This window comes from Schistocerca americana, chromosome 1, assembly GCF_021461395.2.
Source record: "Schistocerca americana isolate TAMUIC-IGC-003095 chromosome 1, iqSchAmer2.1, whole genome shotgun sequence".
In the NCBI taxonomy this organism is placed as follows: Eukaryota; Metazoa; Arthropoda; class Insecta; order Orthoptera; family Acrididae; genus Schistocerca; species Schistocerca americana.
In genome coordinates this window covers 1,040,823,798-1,040,844,965 of record NC_060119.1, presented here as the reverse complement: position 1 = coordinate 1,040,844,965, position 21,168 = coordinate 1,040,823,798, and the positions used below count along the sequence as shown (strand labels likewise).

General features: G+C 41.0%; 1 protein-coding gene across 1 annotated transcript in view; it reads right to left on the bottom strand.

The window, feature by feature from the left end:
• Positions 1–841: 841 nt before the first annotated feature.
• The window catches only part of LOC124549418 (phospholipase B1, membrane-associated-like), a 126,741-nt gene continuing 106,414 nt past the window's right edge, over positions 842–21,168 (bottom strand). The window contains exons 7-8 of the mRNA XM_047125243.1: positions 16,463–16,628; positions 842–1,814 (exon numbers count right to left, since the gene is read on the bottom strand). Coding sequence (XP_046981199.1) covers positions 1,678–1,814; positions 16,463–16,628 — 303 coding nt within the window. The 3' untranslated portion in view covers positions 842–1,677. The remainder of the gene's footprint in view (positions 1,815–16,462; positions 16,629–21,168) is intronic.

Genomic DNA, 21,168 nt, shown 5'->3' with positions numbered 1-21,168 from the left:
TGGAACAGGAGAGGAATTCGTGGCAGGCCGCATCAGACCAGTCAGAAGACTGATGCAAAAAAAAAAAATAAAAAATAAAAAAAAAATAAAAAAATAAATAAAAAAGAAAAACGCTGTAACAATTATATTTCGCAACCAGAATTTAGAGCTTACCTCTTAGCAGAAGTCAAGGAATATTAGATCCCACAAAAGTTATTTAAATTCTAGCTTATACAGCAACCTACACACACCCCAACTCTCGCCGTTTGTAACTGTGGTTTAGTCAGTGCGAAAGCTTCGGGTGACGGTTCTATACTCCCAGTTCGAGCATAACTAGACAAAACTTTGACATTCCTTTCAAGTCAGTTCGTCATTCGCCTCCGGGTATTTCTTTCTATAAACGTTGCTCGCATTCGTATTCTGCTGATTTTCGGTGAGGCACTGAGTATCATTCTAACGTACTAATGCAGAAGCAGATTTATTAATAGTTAATCCGTGAAGATGCAAGCCGTGTTATAGCTTCACTAAATACAAAAACAAATACATATTCTTTCACAACCATGCGAAGCAGCTTTTACCTCTTATGCCAAAGATAGTCTTACTTGAGGAGTACCACTACAACCATTTCAAAATACAAACTACTAAATCGGTCATGGATGTAGAGAAAATATGATTAACACCACTATGAGCAAATAGTGAGGTACAAAGACTTTAAATTCGGGACAGCAAGGAAGTTACAAATGGGGAGGATTCAAAGCTTATCTTCATCTGTAGAAATCTGTACATAAATTGCGAAACAATATTATTAATCTAGGAAAGCAAAACAACAATGAACAGACACAATTCTGTAATCATACCAGCAACGTAATTTAAAGACAACAGTGGTCAACTTATATTTAGAGAAATTTTACAAACAACAAATTCGATCGTCGGATAGATACATTAATGTTACATTATTTTCTATTACTTCTCAAAAGCGTAAAGAGCAGATAAGTACAAAAATAACTGATTTCAGTAGACTCATATGACTAGAATGAAGTAGTTAAAAATTCACAAAAAGTGCTTATGTACATTGACCAGTACAACCAGTAGAATGAAGTTCTGGGCAAATTTTTGACGCTGCAAGAACTGCTATCTGGAAACTGATGAACAAATTTTAATCTTTGTGGACACATAATCCATTGAAACATCAACAGTTTGATTATGCTGCTAAATGTTAAACTTTTCGCTTGAAAATATTAGCTGTTTCTATGACATAGAGCTTATTAGAAATTATCGTAATTAAATTTGCGCTCATTATTTAAGTGCAACAGATAAAACCTGCACTGTTTCTAATATTGCACGTTTCGGCGTAGTAAAACGTGCCATTGTGTAGTGCTGACATTGGAAATCTCGCGCAAACGCAATGCCACTAAAGTAATAAATAATGATTTCATCGGAGATGGAAGACTACAACGCTTCCAGCGATGTGATGTAATGGTGATTTTGTTTGGAAGCCTGGTGAGAGAACATCTGTTGAGCGGTAGACACATTTACATCCGATAATACTGTTTCAAGTTGAATACATAGGTAATCTTGGGTATCTTGACTTTGTACTCGTACTTGTGGCTCCATCCTTATACAAACTAAGCAGGTAGCCGTGTGCTGTTTGTTAAACTGTCTTGAACATTTGTAGCTGTTGCACCACTGGTGAAATATTCAGACGCCGCTGTTCCCAGAGGTGTAAATATACGGCCGTTCCTCAGTGGGACACAGAAAGCGGGAGAATGTATCATCCCAGTCCTCGGATTTACGGCCAACCGGCTCCATCATGTTGTTCCACAGTGCATTGGCAGCTATTGACACAGAGAAATTACAGGAATTAATCTTCAGACTGTTACGAAATTCCAATCATAGGCTGACTTTCATTCATAAATGATCAAGTTTCTATACCAGGTAGATAACGACTAACTCCTAAGCATTGGAAAGTCGTTGGCTCATAATGTAAACTTAAAGATTATTTCAGGTACTTGTCGGCTGTACATAAGATATAGTTGAGACTTTCATGTTCATTTCTACGGTGTTTCTACCAGACAAACCAACTACATTTAGGCGTGAGGATGTCTGTGAGTGAATCCATCTCAGATATTCCGTTCTGCGTTTTGTGTACTCAGCAAATTACCCCAATACAGAGTTGTCATAACCTCTCGATCAATTTCTACGAAATAACTGATGTATTTACTTGATACACATTTATGTTTAACGCAATCCAATACAAATTTAATCGCACTTCAACATGGTGTCCATTTTAAGGCGTTGCTGTCGCCGTTGTAGAGCTGACCTGAATACATTCTGAAGCATATCTTGTTAAATGGACGGCGCTGCGTCCAGGATCAAGCTGTTAGATCCTGGAGTTCCCTTTCCTTTGTTTTGCGAACCCTTGACTCAGAGTACCGCGAAGGGAAGAAATTCTAGGGTGTCGAATGAGCTAAACATGATGGCCACAGACCTGCGTAACGTCTGCCTATCCATTTGTGCGCTAATTTTTGGTTCAGGTATCCTCTTACTGTGAGTCAAAAGTGAGGGGGTTCTGAGTGCTGTTGGAACGCGTGTCAACAATGCCTTCTTGCTCCAAAACTATGGTTCCAGGAATTGTTCCAGCGTATCAAGGTACAGGTTGCCTGCAGTTTTCGCTTTTGCAAATAAATAAAGTCTCATAAAGTGTAAACTTTGTGAATCCAACACATTTTCTTTTGGTGTGTCTCTTTGCCATTTAGTGGTAGCTTGAGGAGGCTCGTTAAGTAGCAGTAATGATCGTAAATGTGGAATGTGGCCTCATTAGTTAAAAAATGTGATTCATCAGTTGTTCGTTGTTTGCAGCGGTCTATCAAATAGTAACACGGAGACTGGCAAGTTGAGTAACCTTCGTGGTCTAATTTGTGAAGTAACTGAATGTGATACGTTCTTTTCTTGAGCACAATATCGTTGACTTTGGCACGTCTAACTCGTTGCTTAAACGACGAATTGATGTATTCGAAATTCTTTCGATTGCTTCTCTGATTCGCTGAACAGTCTCTTATGGTACAGATCTCCCGGAGCGTGATTCACGGGCAACGTTCCAGTTCTTTGGAACTTACTGACAAGGAATGCTTTTTCTTACTGGTGCTGGCTTGTGAAACTGCCTTGTGAAGTCCACTTGCACCTCTAGGTAACATCAACTGTGCGGTCGCGGGCTAACATCAGCCAAGTTGTAACAGAAATGGATTATAATTATGTATTATGTAAGTTCTTTCATTATTTCTTGGAAATGGATCGAGACTTTTTGATCATCCTGTATTTGTTGAAAGGCAGGACTACATATTGTTCAGTGCGACATAACAGGCTTCGTAGGGGACTATTCCGTTAAAGTGATCCATCGCATCTGGTATGTAGTGATTTGCTCGGGTCTTATTGCATCATGGGGTTTACACCACACATCAGAGTGACTACACTAGTGTAGACGATACAGCGTATCAGTTGATGTCAGTACAGGATATATACTTTAATTGGTACGGAATTAATCCATATAGTAACATTCAAACATCAGTTACATCATGGCCATTCACCACATAATGCAGCAGAAGACATACACCAAGAAATATTTTGATAATTTTAATCTTAATTTTCAGATGAAAAATAGTGAAAATAGTAATTCCAAACTAAAAAAAAACTGGCGTTCTGCAGTTGAAATTATTAAATACTGTAATATGTTTATTTACGTCTTATGATGACCTTCAGTTGATGCTAATTTTATTTTTAAAATGCTCTTTGATTCTTAAATGACAACACTGTTATTTGCAGAATTAATTTTAATTCTGCAGTGAAGTATGCTCAGATTTGAAGATTCCTGGTGAACTGATGCTGTGTGCCAGACCGAGACTAGAACCCAGAATGTATGTCTCTTGGGGGCAAGTGCCCTACCGGCTGAGCTACCTTTTATTCCATTTTGCCTTTCGCTCTCTAGTTATGCCTTCATCGACGAGTTTCTTCGTTATAATTTTAAAAATACTTTCACTATGTGTTATCAATTCATTTCCTTTCAGTTGTCTGTGCTCTTTTCGACACGGGAATAATAAAGACAAGGGGTACTTCGGCATTAAGTAAATAAAATGCAATATATTCTGATAAAATTGTGATCTTTCTTCTTGTTTAATTTACAAGTTTGTCCTTAGAGGGAAAAAATTAAAAATTGAAACCCAATAATTTGAGAACGAAATGAGATATCATTCTGCTCTCAGTTTTAAGTAAAATTTCGATATCTTACCTACGTTTCATTGAAAGCAATGTACAAGATAAAATCAACCATACGTAAAGTTTACGCAATGCGTTTTTACCTCTGGAAAATCCTTATAATTTCGCGCTATGTTTAACTTATTGTAAATATGACAGATAACCAAAAGAAATTCCGTTCTTTATCGAGTGAAGATATCAGACTGTAATGTGCAAAAATCAAAGTCTTTCATCTGATTATTTTCTTAAAATTAGATGACAAGTATTTCAGCGTTCTCAACCCAGGCACCAGAATTTGGCGAGCAGTGCAGCCTTAGCAAAAGTCGCCCGCAACACTGGATGCTGAAAGAACGTCTGTAGCGATTTAAAGGTTAAGACAGATACACCTTCTAAAGCGATAATAATTTAAAAGGACAGAAAATGTATAATTAACTTCCTCTTTGTTGGCTGAGCCTTGTATCTCACCTTTTTATAGATACTTCATACAATTGGTTAAAACATATGAATCATATTAATTTTATCCATATTTTGCAGCTTAAAACGTGACTGTATTCAAAACATTGCAGGTATGAATTAAACAACGGCTTCAGTCACAACTTTCTCGTCTTTTATTAATTACACGATGCATTTCGGACCCTTTGGGTCCATCGTCAGGTGCAATTTGTCTTAATACATGTTTTACTTCTTCTCGTGAATGAGGTCAAATGCTTATTCCTGCCCACGAAAAGGTTTAATGTTAGGTTATGAATTTCGTAAGTTGAACGCGGAAAATATGTGGAAAATACTGGAAAATGACCAGTATAAACTTACCACATAATCCAAGGAAAGCGTTTTCAATGTTTTAGCTCCAGCAAACATTCTTTTCTTCGTCGTTTTAGTGCATGTCACTTCATTCAGGATGTACATTTGCACAGACATGTTTATAAAAATTTCACAGATGTTTGTGTACATGGTGTTGTCAAAGATGAATAAATTCATCTTTGACAACATCATCCGTTTAGCCCCATGAAATATGCACTCCTTGGGAGGCAGTACGTTGATGATAAGGTCATTGATGTAAAAAGAAGTAGCCACTACGTCGATCAGTAAGTCAGCGCCGGACTTTGTGTCCGAGCGGTTCTAGGCGCTTCCGTCTGGAACCGCGCTGCTGCTACGGTTGCAAGTTCGAACCCTGCCTCTCGCATGGATGTGTGTGATGTCCTTAGGTTAGTTAGGTTTAAGTAGTTCTAAGTTCTAGGGGACTGATGACCTCAGATGTTAAGTCCCATAGTGCTCAGAGCCATTTGAACCATTTGAAAGTAAGGCAGCACCATGCACGCTTAGAATCCTCTCTCCTGCAGCCCCCAGTAAGCTAGCATACGTCCGTCGTACTGAACGGAGGTTACGTTCAAAATAGGGTTTTCTAGCCAAAAGAGTGGAGAGTAATATGGTGTATTAGAATCTTGAATAAAACCGAACTGCTTTTAGAAAAAAATGTTGTACTACTTATTGAACGGACTTCATACTTTGGCTATTCGACTGCAATTAAATTTGCTTTTCCGAAAGGTTTCAGACCACACTTCTTTGCTGATACCATAAACAGCGCATCTCTGATCATTTCGAGCAGCACTTTGAACGGTAAATTACAGATTTTCACTGATCGAAAGCCAAAACGTGAGTATGTTATTAACAATGTGCTAACAGACTTTCACTGATCGAAAGCCAAAACGTGAGTATGTTATTAACACTGTGCTAACAGAACCATCATTACGATTAAATTTTTTGCTACAATGAAGTGGAAAGAATGTATAGAAGGTCTATAGAAGGGAGATGAACTTACAGCCAATATTATAGAATAAAACAGGACGTGGATGAAGAGGAGATGGGAGACATAATACTGCGAGAAAAATTTGGCAGAGAACTGAAAGACCTAAGACGAAACAAGGCCCCGGAGAAGAAGACATTCCAACAGACATCTGGTAGCCTTGTGAGAGTCACCCATGACCAAACAAGATCTATGACACAGGAGAAATATCCTCAGATTTCGAGAAGAATGTAGTAACTCCAATTCCAAAGAAAGCTGGTGTTGACAGGTGTGAATATTACCGACCTAACATTTAAGAAGTCATGGGTGCAAACTATTAACACGAATTCTTCCAGAAAAATAGAAAAACTGATAGAAGTCGCCCTTCGGGAAGATTAGTTTGGATTCCGGAGAAATGCTGGTACACGCTAGGCAATACTGACCCAACGAGTTATCTTACAGGGTAGGTTTAGGAAAGGCAAACCTACGTTAGTAGCATTTGTAGACTTATGAGAAGCTTTTGACAATGTTGACTGGAATACTCTCTCTGAAATCTGAAGTTAGCAGGGATAATTACAGAAAGCGAAAGGCTGTTTACAACTTGTACAGAAAGCAGACGGCAGTTATAAGAGTAGAGAGGTATGAAAACGAGGTAGTGAGTGAGAAGTGGGTGAGGCAGTATTTTAACCTGTCCCAGACGTTTTTCAACCTGTACAATGAGCAAGCGGTAAAGAAAACCAAAGGAAAATCTGAGGAAGGAATTAGAGACACTTAAAGTAGTAATTGAGATTTTTATTTGCCCAAGCAAAACAACTGGTGATGGCTGAAGTAGAAAGAATATAAAATACAGACAGGCAATTTTAATGTTAGAAAGTATTTTCTGAATGTATTCGTATGGAATGTAGCCATGTATAGAAGTGCAACATGGACGATAAACAGTTTAGACAAGAAGAGAATAGGAGCTTTTGAAATGTTGTGTTACAGAAGAATGCTGAAGATTAGGTGGGTAGATCGCTTAATTAATGAGGAAGTACGGAAAAGAACTGTGGAGAAAAGGAATTTGTTCCACAACCTGATTAAAAGAAAGGATCGGTTGATAGGACACATTCTGAATCAAGGGATCTCCATTTTAGTATTGGAGGGAAGTGTGGTAGGTAAAAATCGTAGAGGGAGACCGAGAGATGATTATAGTAAGCAGACTCAGAAGGATGTAATTTGCTGTAGTTATTCAGAGATGAAGAGGCTTGTACAAGATAGAGTAGCATGGAGACTACATCAAAACAGTCTTCGGACTGAAGACCACAACAAAAACAAAATCCAACTAGTGTTCCCGACTATTCTCTCACAAAGAGCGCTATTTGTGGGTTTATCATGTACACAATTTGTAGCGTTGTTAATTTCAGTACCTAACACTTCCTTATCAAGCAACTTGACATCATTAATTAGCCATTTCCAAATACCGATGGGGGTAAAGCTTTCTGTATTTCTCTCAGAATCAAATTTCAGGATATCTCTCGTTGAAAGATACATGTTACTTGCAGTTCAACAAATATTTTTCTTGGGCACAAATGGGCGCTCCACTGTAAACAAGCGCATCAATGCACGCAGCCGCAGCGTAACACTTGCGCACGCCAAGGCACCAGTCATGGCCTGCTCTTAAACCTTCACTTCCGGCAGTAGACTTTTTCCTTAACTTCTAAATACTGTTTTTAGTAGGATCACTGCAAACCGAGCGACAATTAGGGCTGAACTCTCTTACGGGCAAGACTTACATCTGTTATCCCTGGATTACCTCACTTTTTTTAAATTTGGAACATGTAAATCAAGTTGTCTCCTACGCAAGCGTGATATTTGTTTCTTTCTCTGTTTAGAAAATTAACACGCTGACTATTTCTTCGAACTAATGAGTTGTCATCAAAACAGATCAATTTTTCAAAATGTGAATCTGAATACATACAGCCCCAGACTACTTAATAGAGTCCGAAGATACTTTCAGCTTTTGTGCAGTTGGAGATTCCTGCACTTCTGGAGTTTACCAGGTGTATTTAGGCTTGAACCTGAATACATGGTTGAACTGGTAAAAAAACCCTAGAGCTTATTTTCAAGTATAATTAATAACCAATCACTCATTTAGTAGGCTATTTCCCAGATATAGTCCTTATGCATAATTCTGTTCGTATTGGAACATCTCAAATTGGTGAATCGATTTCTGAACGAGAAGACAGCAAAATTCCGTAACAGGGGGTAGATGGGCGAATAACCCGAAAAGGTACTTATTCACTAACTGATCCTGAAGGTGAATGTAAATACTTTAATGTTTAGGATGCATGAAATTATTTCCACTGAATAGTTTCATTTCTTGACGTCGTTTCGTACCTAATCTTTTGGTAATTCTGTTCAAGCACAAGGAATGTTTTGAACACAAAGGCGAGCAATCTGGACTTTCGTGATGCTAATTCACGGAGTTACTTCCAAGCATGTGCTCAACAAGCTTGGGATTAGGGCTTCATGCATTGAAATAATAATAAACATAGTGTTGAGAATAAAATTTTCACTCTGCGTTGGACTGTACGCTCATTTGAAACTTCCTGCAAGATTAAAACTGTGTGCCGGACCTTTACTTCTGCCGGAAAATGCTCTACATGATTTTGAGATTTGCGGTTGAGATCATGACCTTGTCTGAGAGGAACAGCGGTATCTAATTGCGGAAATAGAGCAGTCAAGAGTGTAAATCCTACATCATAGGAGATGAAACTTTTAGCAGCGTATCGGTGTTTTTCAAACCCACGTTGAAGATTATGAAAACATAATTAATTCTTGTTTATTTTTCATTTCGAGTAACCCTTTTTGAGGATACGTTGAAACAACATTGTTTTTGCGTCTTTGTTTTCAACTATGGTCCGCCCTCGTTGTCTCGCGGTAGCGTTCTCGCTTCCCGAGCACGGGGTCCCGGGTTCGATTTCCGGCGGGGTCAGGGATTTTTCCTGCCTCGAGATGACTGGGTGTTGTTGTGTCGTCTTCATCATCATCATTCATCCCCCTTACGGTCGGAGGAAGGCAAAGGCAAACCACCTCCATTAGGACCTTGCCTAGTAAGGCAGTGCGGGTCTCCCGCATCGTTCCCCTACGCTCTGTAAAGAAGCATGGGACTTCATTTTCATTTTTCCATTTTCAACTATAGTTTCCTTTGAATCATACTTCTTCCACTCTTCGAGAATGTTGTTTCTTCTATTCTTGTGATCACTTCCTTTCAGTTCTTAATGTTTTTCTGTCGTGAAAGGCTACCTCTTCTATTGCTGCCTTTTTTTTATTGTGTCCATGTTGACTCCTCCATCTTCCATATCTCTTCCTGCTTCTCTGAGCCATATCATTTAGGATTTGTAATTGTTCAGTAGGTCCAAGATTTGTTTACTTTTTCTGTCATTATTCATGCTGCTTATGTAACCATAGAATTTTAATCTCCTCTTTCTCATTAAATCTGTTACCTTTCCAACTTTTAGATATAATTCTCTATTAGATATTAATGTGTATTCTGATTCACTGATGCTTCTAGGTCGTAGTATTTTTCTTCGAATTCTTCTTTCAGTTTTTGCTCATTTTTGAAACTCTCCCTTCCTAGCTATTTTAAGAATTTCAGCTATATAGACTACTTGTGGTCTTAGATATATTCCACAGTCTTTCAGTTTTGTGTTTCAGCATAAAGATTTTTTGGTATAGATGTTTCTTATTATTTGAAAGGCTCTCTCCATTTTAAGTATTCTAGTCTCTATTGCTGTATTTTCCTTCATGACGTCTGAAAAATATCCTCCTAGATATTTAAAATAGTCTACTTTAGATATTGTTTTGTTATTTATTTTAGGTTTTTGAGGTTCCTTACTGACATTTGTCACGAACAGTGTTTTTTTAACATATATGTACTCTTACTTTTCCTGCTTGATTATACTGTTCTGTTACTTGTTCATGTGAATTTTCAAGTGAGTCTGTTATAAGTGTCATGTAATCAGCAATTTCCAGGTAATTTTTTACTCATTATATGAGAGTTTGTTGACTCTGATCAACTTAATGAATGATACTGACTATAATCTCACGCACTTATAAAATGTTGGGGGAAAATCGCTGGTAGACTGAAGCTTTTGAGAGTGTTTAGGCGTCCACATATGGCTCAGACTTGCCCGAATATGAGAAATATGCACTATCTGTGTATTCTACCCGGCTGCAGCATTTTCAGTATGTTAGCTAAGACTGACTATAATAGAAATTAAGACACCTGATTTGAGAAATATCCATTGCCTCTCGCTGATATTACCTGGTATCAGCTAACTTATAAATATGCGAATCACGTCATATGTCTCTGTTGCTACCATATTTATGAGGCTTGTAGTACAATGGTGTGATACTTCAACGTAAAAATAAAATTTAAAGAGCACGGAAGTTTCGAACTGTGCTTACTAAATTAATATTATTGGGAGACAGCTAGCAAACAAGAGAAAATTCTAATTTTTGACATAACATACCAGGATATATAATTTACAGTGAGAAGGTCGACGAATCTAGTAAACAAAAGTGAAAAACGTACACGAATATGTGCTAATGATGATAGATTCAGTTGACCACAAATGTATGAGACTTTTCAGTGTCACCTGATTTACATCTTAAGTTCTATATTGGTACACACTACTGGCCATTAAAATTGCAATAATTGTCGAATTTGCATGAACTCAACTTCATACTTGGATATGTGCTTTATCAGTGAGTAGGAGCAACGCCATTCACAATGTATACATAAGAAGATATTATGTAGAGGGTTTCTCGTTCAGAAATCGCATCTGAATATTGATTGTGAGAAGGTCGTGGTATACCTTGTGTAACAAGGAAAACGTATACCAGCACGTGTTGGAATTCGACAAGGGCAGTATTTCGTCTTATCAAGACTGCAACTTATTGTTCCAGCATGTTGCTACTCACGTTGGTTGATATATCGCGAATGTAATGCAGGTGCGGAATCTTTGATTGCAGCAGTGCCTTATTCGAGACCACGCAGGATCTAGCGGCCTCTAATGACTACTGCCCGAGAGGACATTGTGCGTTCGGCAGTACAGCCACACCCGTAGCTTCACTCAGGAAATTATCCTGTTTGCGGAAAGACACATGCTCACAGAGGTACTTGGACGAATACGACCGCTGTTGCGGTGTCCTTTGAGGCGACGGGGGAGAGGCATCTTGACAGTGGTGCGACCAACGAGACTATGAATCTACTCTGTAGGAATCAGCATGGGTTTCGAAAAAGACGATCGTGTGAAACCCAGCTCGCGCTATTCGTCCACGAGACTCAGAGGGCCATAGACACGGGTTCCCAGGTAGATGCCGTGTTTCTTGACTTCCGCAAGGCTTTCGATACAGTTCCCCACAGTCGTTTAATGATCAAAGTAAGAGCATATGGACAATCAGACCAACTGTGTGATTGAATTGGTTCATAGATGACAGAACGCAGCATGTCATTCTCAATGGAGAGAAGTCTTCCGAAGTAAGAGTGACTTCAGGTGTGCCGCAGGGGAGTGTCGTAGGACCGTTGCTATTCACAGTATACATAAATGACCTTGTGGATAACATCTGAAGTTCACTGAGGGCTTTTTGCAGATGATGCTGTGGTGTATCGAGAGGTTGTAACAATGGAAAATTGTACTGAAATGCAGGAGGATCTGCAGCGAATTGAAGCATGGTGCAGGGAATGGCAATTGAATCTCAATGTAGACAAGTGTAATGTGCTGCGAATACATAGAAAGGTAGATCCCTTATCATTTACCTGCAATATAGCAGGTCAGCAACTGGAAGCAGTTAATTCCATAAATTGTCTGGGAGTACGCATTAGGAGTGATTTAAAATGAAATGATCATATAAAGTTGATCGTCGGTAAATCAGATGCCAGACTGAGATTCATTGGAAGAATCCTAAGGAAATGCAATCCGAAAACAAAGGAAGTAGGTTACAGTTCACTTGTTCGCCCACTGCTTGAATAATGCTCACCAGTGTGGGATCCGTACCAGATAGGGTTGATAGAAGAGATAGAGGAGATCCATCGGAGAGCAGCGCACTTCGTTACAGGATAATTAAGTAATCTACTCACTGATAAAGCACATATCCAAGTATGAAGTTGAGTTCATGCAAATTCGACAATTATTGCAATTTTAATGGCCAGTAGTGTATACCAATATAGAACTTAAGATGTAAATCAGGTGACACTGAAAAGTCTCACACATTTGTGGTCAACTGAATCTATCATCATTAGCACATATTCGTGTACGTTTTTCACTTTTGTTTACTAGATTACTTAATTTCGGAGATGATAGGTAAACTCCAGTGGAACACTCTGCAGGAGATACGCTCAGTAGCTCGGTACGGGCTTTTGTTGAAGTTTCGAGAATATACCTTCACCGAGGAGTCTAGTAGTATATTGCTCCCTCCTACGTATATCTCGCGAAGATACCATGAGGATAAAATCAGAGAGATTAGAGCCCACACAATCTTTCTTTCCACGAACAATTCGAGACTGGAATAGAAGGGAGAACCGATAGAGGTCCTCAACGTACCCTAGAGCCACACACTGTCAGGTGGCTTGCGGAGTATGGATGTAGATATAGATGTAGAATACTGAGCTAGGGAATGGCACCACTTCGCCGTTTCAACCGAATCTCTTTTCCACCTGTATTAGCGCAGTGTAAATATCCATACATGGAGGACCCGAGAACAACAAACATTGCCAGACTGCATTATTCATCATCATAGAGGACCAGCACCCGGCGTGATGGTATGGGGACTCATGAGTACGCAATACAATCAGCTCTGGTTCGCACTGTTGCTAATTTGTACAGGAGCCATTACAATTACGGCGTGGGTGTGCCCATCTTAGGTGCCTCGCATCTTAAAAGCCTGATGTTATCGTTCAAGCAAATAAAAACGCAGGTTGCCTTTGTTGTCCTGACCTGTCTTGATACAGACGCACTTCGACTGCTGCCATGGACCATACCTTCTCAAGATCTGTTATTAATTCGGTCGTGGCTTGTCGCCACTACTCGCCAGCAACTACGATTGATGAACTTTGGCAAAGGTTTGAAGTAACATGGAATGGCGTACTAGTATCTGTGACCCAATCTCAGTGTGATTCGATGCTCATCTGAGTTGAGCCTAAATTCCGCACCCTCTACACAACTCACCTATAAATTCAGTCATGTATTATTTCTGTGGTAGTGTACACACACAAAAAAGTAAAACTTCGTCAAATGATATCAGTCCTTGTGGTGCAGTTTAATGAACAGATGAATATACATCTGCACAGAAAAGAAGAGCCTGTAGAAAAAAATTAGAACTGTTTGGAAAGATTGTTTCGGACAGACCCATTTAAAGCACTACTGCCCATTAAAATTGCTACACCACGAAGATGACGTGCTACAGACACGGAATTTAACCGACAGGAAGGAGATGCTGTGATACGCAAATGATTAGCTTTTCAGAGCATTCACACAAGGTTGGCGCCGGTGGCGACACCTACAACGTGCTGAGATGGCAAAAGTTTCCAACCGATATCTGAACACAAACAGAAGTTGACCGGCGTTGCCTGGTGAAACGTTGTTGTGTTGCCTCGTGTAAGGAGGAGAAATGCGTACGATCACGTTTCCGACTTTGATAAAGGTGGGATTGTAGCACATCGCGATTGCGGTTTATCGTATCACGACACTGCTGCTTGCGTTGGTCGAGATCCAATGACTGTTAGCAGAATATGGAATCGGTGGGTTCAGGAGGGTAATACGGAACGCCGTGCTGGATCCCAACGGCGTCGTATCACTAGCAGTCGAAATGACAGGCATCTTATCCGCATGGCTGTAACGGATCGTGCAGCCACGTCTCGATCCCTGAGTCAACAGATGGGGACGTTTGCAAGACAACAACCATCTGAACTAACAGTTCGACGACATTTGCAGCAGCATGGACTATCAGCTCGGAGACCATGGCTGCGGTTACCCATGACGCTGCATCACAGACAGGAGCGCCTCCGATGGCGTACTCAACGACGAACCTGGGTGCATGAATGGCAAAACGTCATTTTTTCGGATGAATCCAGGTTCTGTTTACAGCATCATGATGGTCGCAATCGTGTTTGGCGACATCGCGGTGAACGCATATTGGAAGCGTGTATTCGTCATCGCCATACTGCCGCATCACCCGGCGTGATGTTATGGGGTGCCATTGGTTACACGTCTCGGTCACCTCTCGTTCGCATTGACGGCACTTTGAACAGTGGTCGTTACATTTCAGATGTATTACGACCCGTGGCTCTACCCTTCATTCGATCCCTGTGAAACCCTACATTTCAGCAGGATAATGCACGACCGCATATTGCAGGTCGTGTACGGGCCTTTCTGGATACAGAAAATGTTCAACTGCTGCCCTGGCCAGCACATTCTCCAGATCTCTCATCAATTGAAAACGTCTGGTCAATGATGGCCGAGCAACTGGCTCGTCACAATATGCCAGTCACTACTCTTGATGAACTGTGGTATCGTGTTGAAGCTGCATGGGCGGCTATACCTGTACACGCTATCCAAGCTCGGCCGTTATTACGGCCAGAGTTGGTTGTTCTGGGTACTGATTTCTCAGGATCTATGCACCCAAATTGCGTGAAAATGTAATCACATGTCAGTTCTAGTATAATATATTTGTCCGATCAATAACTGTTATATCATCTACATTTCTTCTTGGTGTAGGAATTTTAACGGCCAGTAGTGTAATACACTGCCAGGAAAAAAAATTCAACGCCTTCAACGGTTGTGTTTGGTGGTACCAGCGAATAATATGAAAATACTGAGGGGTTCTAGTGTTGGTGATTCATTTGGAACTGTCGCAGGCGATCTGATGGCTCTCTGGTAGCCTGGCCTCTGTACGCACTCTCTGTTTCGACTCCGCAGCCAGTAACTGTGCTAAGTTTAGAGGTGAAAACTGTGGACAACATTCGCTCTAGGGTAACAACTGTGCCCCACCGCCGAGTACATAATGCTGTCGAACATTTTCGGTAAATGTATCAGTAGCGTTTCGCTGCTCTCAGCAATGGTCTGCGGAACATTCCCACACTCGCAGATCAGGTACTGGACTTCCGTGTAATACAGGCCCACATCAAGATCCACGTATTGTGACAGCAGCGGTGGCCGCGTGAACATCATCCAAGGAAGATATCTGGTACGTGTTGCACCTGATGTGTCACCAACAATCACTGGGAACAGTCAACCTGAAGCAGGACTAAGACCACGTGTGCCTCTGGCAAGGTTGTCACTGACGCCACGACCGTGGCTGCTCTGGTGTCGTGGAAGAGTCGACTGGAGAGTGAAATAACACTGTTGTCTTCAGTGAGGAGAGCAATTTCTGTCTGTATGCGAGTGATAGACGTGCACGTGTAGGGGTGGATCTGGTAAGCGGCCTATTACAGGTGTGTTCGTCCACGACACACAGGTACCAGCCCAGCCACCATGGTGTGGGGGGCCATCAATTACAGCTTGCGCTATACGTTTGCTGTTTGTGCAGGGGTTAAGTAACCAGAGCAACTTCAGTGTACAAGTTTTTGTCCCCGTGCTACTGCCATTTTCTTCGGCAGCAAAACAATGCACGTCCACGAACGGCTGGTGCCACAAAAAGTGCTTTTCGTGCTGTACAACAACTGCTGTTACCACTAGGATCACCAGACATCTCGCCAATTAAACACCTATTGGATTTGGCGAAGCGAAAACTTATCCATTCTCCAGAGCTTACAAGAACCACTGCCTAAGTGCAAGAAAAGTGCTTGGGACAGACTGTCGCAGGATGCAATTCGGCACCTTGACGATCGTTTGCTTGAGAAAATACACTTCTGCGTTCCCGCCAGAGGAAGGTACATTGTGTATTGATGTGACTGTTTGGGTGCCCTTTACCGTGACATGTGTGTTTCCTTTTGGCCTGGATTTGTTGTCGTATACTCCAATAATGACAAACTTATCACATCATTTATCAATACCACACGGAGTAGCCGCGCGGTCTGCGCTATGTTACAGACTGCGCGGCCCCTCCCGTGGGAGGCTCGAGTCCTCCCTTGAACATGGATGTCTGTGATGTTCTTGGAATAAGTTAGTTTAAGTAGTGTGTAATTCTAGGGAGCGATGATCTCAGCAGTTTGGTCCTTTACGAATTCACCCACATTTCAACATCACGTATCAATAAAATGGCCATGTCCTTGGGGGCGTTGCATCCTTTCTGCCAGCGTTGAAAGGAAAAAAGATTTTATGGTCCCTTTTGTGTGTGTGTGTGTGTGTGTTTGTGTGTGTGTGTGTGTGTGTGTGTGTGTGTCACTATGCAGATATAAACATGGGATAGTGGAAACAGAGATCTAGACAGATATGTTAGTATCAATGAGTTTGTTTATCTTAACCTTACCTCTCGCCATACCCTTCTGACTGAAGTGGAAGCAGTCCTGCGAGAGAAAGGAGTAATCTGTACGATGGCCGGCTTCCGTCGTAATGTTAGGAAAGATGAGCGACTTGGTGAACGGCTGCGTCACCACAGCAAAATCTTTCAGACCCGCATAGCGGCTATCGGCAGACTGTGGACGAAATAAAAATCACAATTTTTAAATCAAACTATGGCAACTCCAGATATGAATATCAACAATGTACGAAAAAACACGTTGCTACTTACACGTAAAGAAGACGCGTCAAGTTGCAGATAGGCACAAATAAGAGACCCTCACATATAGTTTTCGGCCACAGCCTTCGTCAGTAAGACACACACTCACACAAAACAGGTGCGCGCGCGCACACCATTCACATACACAAGCTAGCACACCTCAGGCACACGCGACCGCCAGCTCCAGCATTTAGGGCCCGAGATGCTGGGGTTTGCGGTCGTCTTTTACTGACGAAGGCAGTGGGTGAAAGCTTTTGCCGGCCATTGAAGCCGAGCAGTTCTAGGCGCTTCAGTCTGGAACCACGCGACGCGACCGCTACGGTCACAGGTTCGAATCCTGCCTCGGGCATGGATGTGTGTGATGTCCTTAGGTTAGTTAGGTTTAAGTAGTTCTAAGTTCTAGGGGACTGATGACCTCAGATGTTAAGTCCCATAGTGCTCAGAGCCATTTGAACCATTTGGTGAAAGCTTTATTGAGTGTCTTTTAATTGAGCCTGTCTGCAAATTGACGTGTCTTTTTTATGGTAAGTAGCAGTCAGTCTTTTCCTGCAATTTTTAGTGAATTGTAGTAGTTAATTTAAACCAATTTCCTAAAAATTTCAGTTTCAGAGGATGCTATACCGATACATGTCTATTCCAATGAAATAACAAAATATCATGTGAAATTAAAGTTAGTCTCTTCGAAATACTATTGACGTTGTCAGTTAGGATAGTCGTAACGTTTCTTTTCATCCGTGCCTCGCAGCTGGCGTAACGTCGCACCAAGTCGAACTCGCACCGAGGTCAGAACCCATGCACTCTTAGCGATGTGCGGTGCTCGAAACAAATTAACGCGACGTACTGCTAAGCGGATTTTATCGGAAACGTTTACTGGCGAGCTCTGATTACTTTTTTGCACTGCTCTATCACCAATTTCCGTACGTATTATAAGAGTATCTGCATGTAGATATGCATATACCGGGTGATCAAAAAGTCAGTATAGATTTGAAAACTTAATAAACCACGGAATAATTTAGATAGAGTGGTAAAAATTGACACACATGCTTGGAATGACACGGGGTGTTATTAGAACCGAAAAAAAAGTATTGCTAGACGTGTGAAATATCTCTTGCGCGCGTCGTTTGGTGATCATCGTGTGCTCAGCCACCACTTTCGTCATGCTTGGCCTCCCAGGTCTCCAGACCTCAGTCCGTGCGATTATTGGCTTTGGGGTTACCTGAAGTCGCAAGTGTATCGTGATCGACCGACATCTCTAGGGATGCTGAAAGACAACATCCGACGCCAATCCCTCACCATAACTCCGGACATGCTTTACAGTGCTATTCACAACATTATTCCTCGACTACAGCTATTGTTGAGAAATGACGGTGGACATATTGAGCATTTCCTGTGAAGAACATCATCTTTGCTCTGTCTTACTTTGTTATGCTAATTATTGCTATTCTGATCAGATGAAGCGCCATTTGGTGCACATTTTTTGAACTTTTGTATTTTTTTGGTTCTAATAAAACCCAATGTCATTCCAAGCATGTGTGTCAATTTGTACCTCTCTGTCTACATTATTCCGTGATTTAGCAGTTTTCAAATTTGTACTGACTTTTTGATCACCCGGTATATTTGTATGTATCCATGTTCCACATCTCTCTCTAAACCACTGGACCAATTTCAACAAAACTTGCTATACATTTCACTTACTGTCTGGGAAGATTCGCTGTGGTGGTAGGAACCACCTATCGACCACAGGAATAGGAGCGGGGATGCAAATGGAGCGTAGCTCGAGACGCTCAATAGACCTTAAAGGTCGCATAGATTTGCAAGCGGCGTTGAGTTTGATTTTTAGCAGGTTGAAAAGTCGCTGTAAGTAAGAGATGTAGAGATATTACTGGAAACTGTCAAGCTTATTTGAGGAATCATGCAGCTGAAGCACTTACAAACAGTAACAGAGGCAGAGAACTGTGCATCAAAGGTCCTGGCCATTGCATGGGCACCAAACAACAGCAAATTTGCTTGTTGTATGTCAGATCGCCTCATCCATGTATTTGATGAGGGGGTGTGAAACGTGACAGGTTTTCAACAAAACTAGTTGACTCAAAGTATGAGAAAAAAAGCTATGTTGTAAAGGGCATAGCATTTTCTCCTGATTCCCAGAAGATTGCTGTTGGTCAAACTGATGACATAGTTTTTGTTTACAAGATTGGCAAAGACCGGGCAGAAAAGAAATTAATCTGTAACAAATTCCCTCAGCAATCAGCTGTAACACGTTTCATCTGGCTCACCAGTGGTCCCATCATTTATGGTCTAGGCGATGGAAAAGTACGAATAGCTAAAGCCAAAACCAATAAATCACATCCTTTGCATTCATCCAGTATTTAAAAATGAGAGCAGTTGGTAACTTTAAACCAGTTTTATACATAATTTCAAACCTTTACGAGACATGTCGCTGACAAAATGCACTGTACATACCGTAAAACTGTCGCATCAAACATTAACTTTTACTTTATTACTTCCTTACTGCTAACACTGTCTACATTTTTCGTACCGCATTTAGATAGGTCACTGAATGTACTTGTAAATATATGACATTGTAGGACGCAGGGTTCAGGAGACATGACGTCATAAACACTGAGATACGTGAAAAACTGCCGAATCAGAGATGACGTTTTAATTTATTATTTCTCTCTACCATCTCTATTCGCAACACATTTCGCAGACGCTATCCATGTATAGGGTGAGTCACTAACTATTGCCGCCAAGAATAACTCCGAAAGTGTATAGGAGTTCAAAAGTTTGTGGGACCAAAGTTGCATGGGACAACGAGGGCCATAATACAATGTTGGTTTTTTTGTTGCTAGGTGGGGTCGCTTCAGAGATATGAAGGTCAACTTTGTTTTTTTAAATGGGATGCTATAGTTTAGTACTTAATTTCTGACAGCGGCTATCGATAGGAGCCCAATGATATGCAACAGTAAGGTCTTTGAAGGTCAACGAAGATCAGAAAGGTGGCATCAACGTCCATTTACAGAAGGTGTTCCAAGTGATGACCAGTGGTATCAATGCAGTGCTGCAATCTTCTTATCATGGATTGAGTGCAATTCTCATCACATCGATACTTATGGAAGCACATGCTCTGACAATTCTCTCTCGCATATCTTCAGGTGTAGTTGGAACGTCCATGTGAACTATGTCTTTTACGAATCCCCACAAGAAAAAATCCAGAGGCGTCAAGTCTGGCTAACGAACCGGCCACGACACATCTCCTCTGCGCCCAACCCAACGATTTGGGAATTGTCTCTGCAACTCATTTCTAGCCATCAGCGAAAAATGTGCAGGACACCCACCGTGTTGATAGCACATTCTGTTCCTTGTTCTTGAGGGTATTTCTGGCAATAACAGAATTAATGTTTCTTGCAGGAATGTGGTGTACTTCCTACCATTAAAATTTCCTTCGATGAAATAGGGGCTATAATTCTGTCCTCCAGAATCCTAAACCATACATTGACCGACTACGTTTCGTGAATGTAGCCTCGTCAGAAAACAAAATCAAATTCATAAATGTGTCATCCCTCTGAATCTGAAGTTGAACCCATGGGCAGAATTCTATGCGACCTTACAACCAGTACCAGTTAATTCTTGGTGGAGACTGATATAATAAGGATGATATTTATGGCGGTACAGTACATAAACAACACTACCCTGGCTCATGTCAGATTTCCCTGCAATTTGACGCGAGCTAACAAAAGGCAAGAGTATCAATTTCCGTTTCCTCGTTAGTGACTTTCCTTTGCCGGATATGTTTCCGATGCGTTAAAGATTCAGATGTTATCAATTTATCATACACATATTTAAATGTACGACGTGTAGAATAAGTACAATGAGGATATCTTTCAGCCTGCAAGTCTCTAGCTCTCACTGTGTTTCGATGGCATCCTCCGTAAACGAGAAGCATATCGACTTGTTCTTCGAAGGAATACATCATTCACATTTGCTTGATTCGACGACACTAGTCTTACCGTTCCTATTAATGTTGTATTGCGAAACCGTCGAATGGTGCTTACATGTCAATGGCACGTTACATGGATACGCCGTATTCGGCAAATATTTACTATTTGCACGATATACGAGAGAGAATTGTCAGAGCATATGCTTCGATAAGTGCCGAAGTGATAGTAATACCACTCAATCCATGATAAGAAGATTTCAGCACTCCATTGATACCAATGGTCACCACTTGGAACATCTTCTCTAAATGGACGTTCATGGCACCTTTGTGACCTTCGTTGACCATCAAAGATCTTACTGTTACACATCAATGGATTCGTCTCGATAGCCGCTATCAGAAAATAAGTACCAAAGTATAGTATCCAATTAAAAAAAGTTGACCTTCATATCTCTGACGTGACCCCAGATATCAACAAAAAACCAACGTCATATTATGGATCCCGTTGTCCCACGCAGCA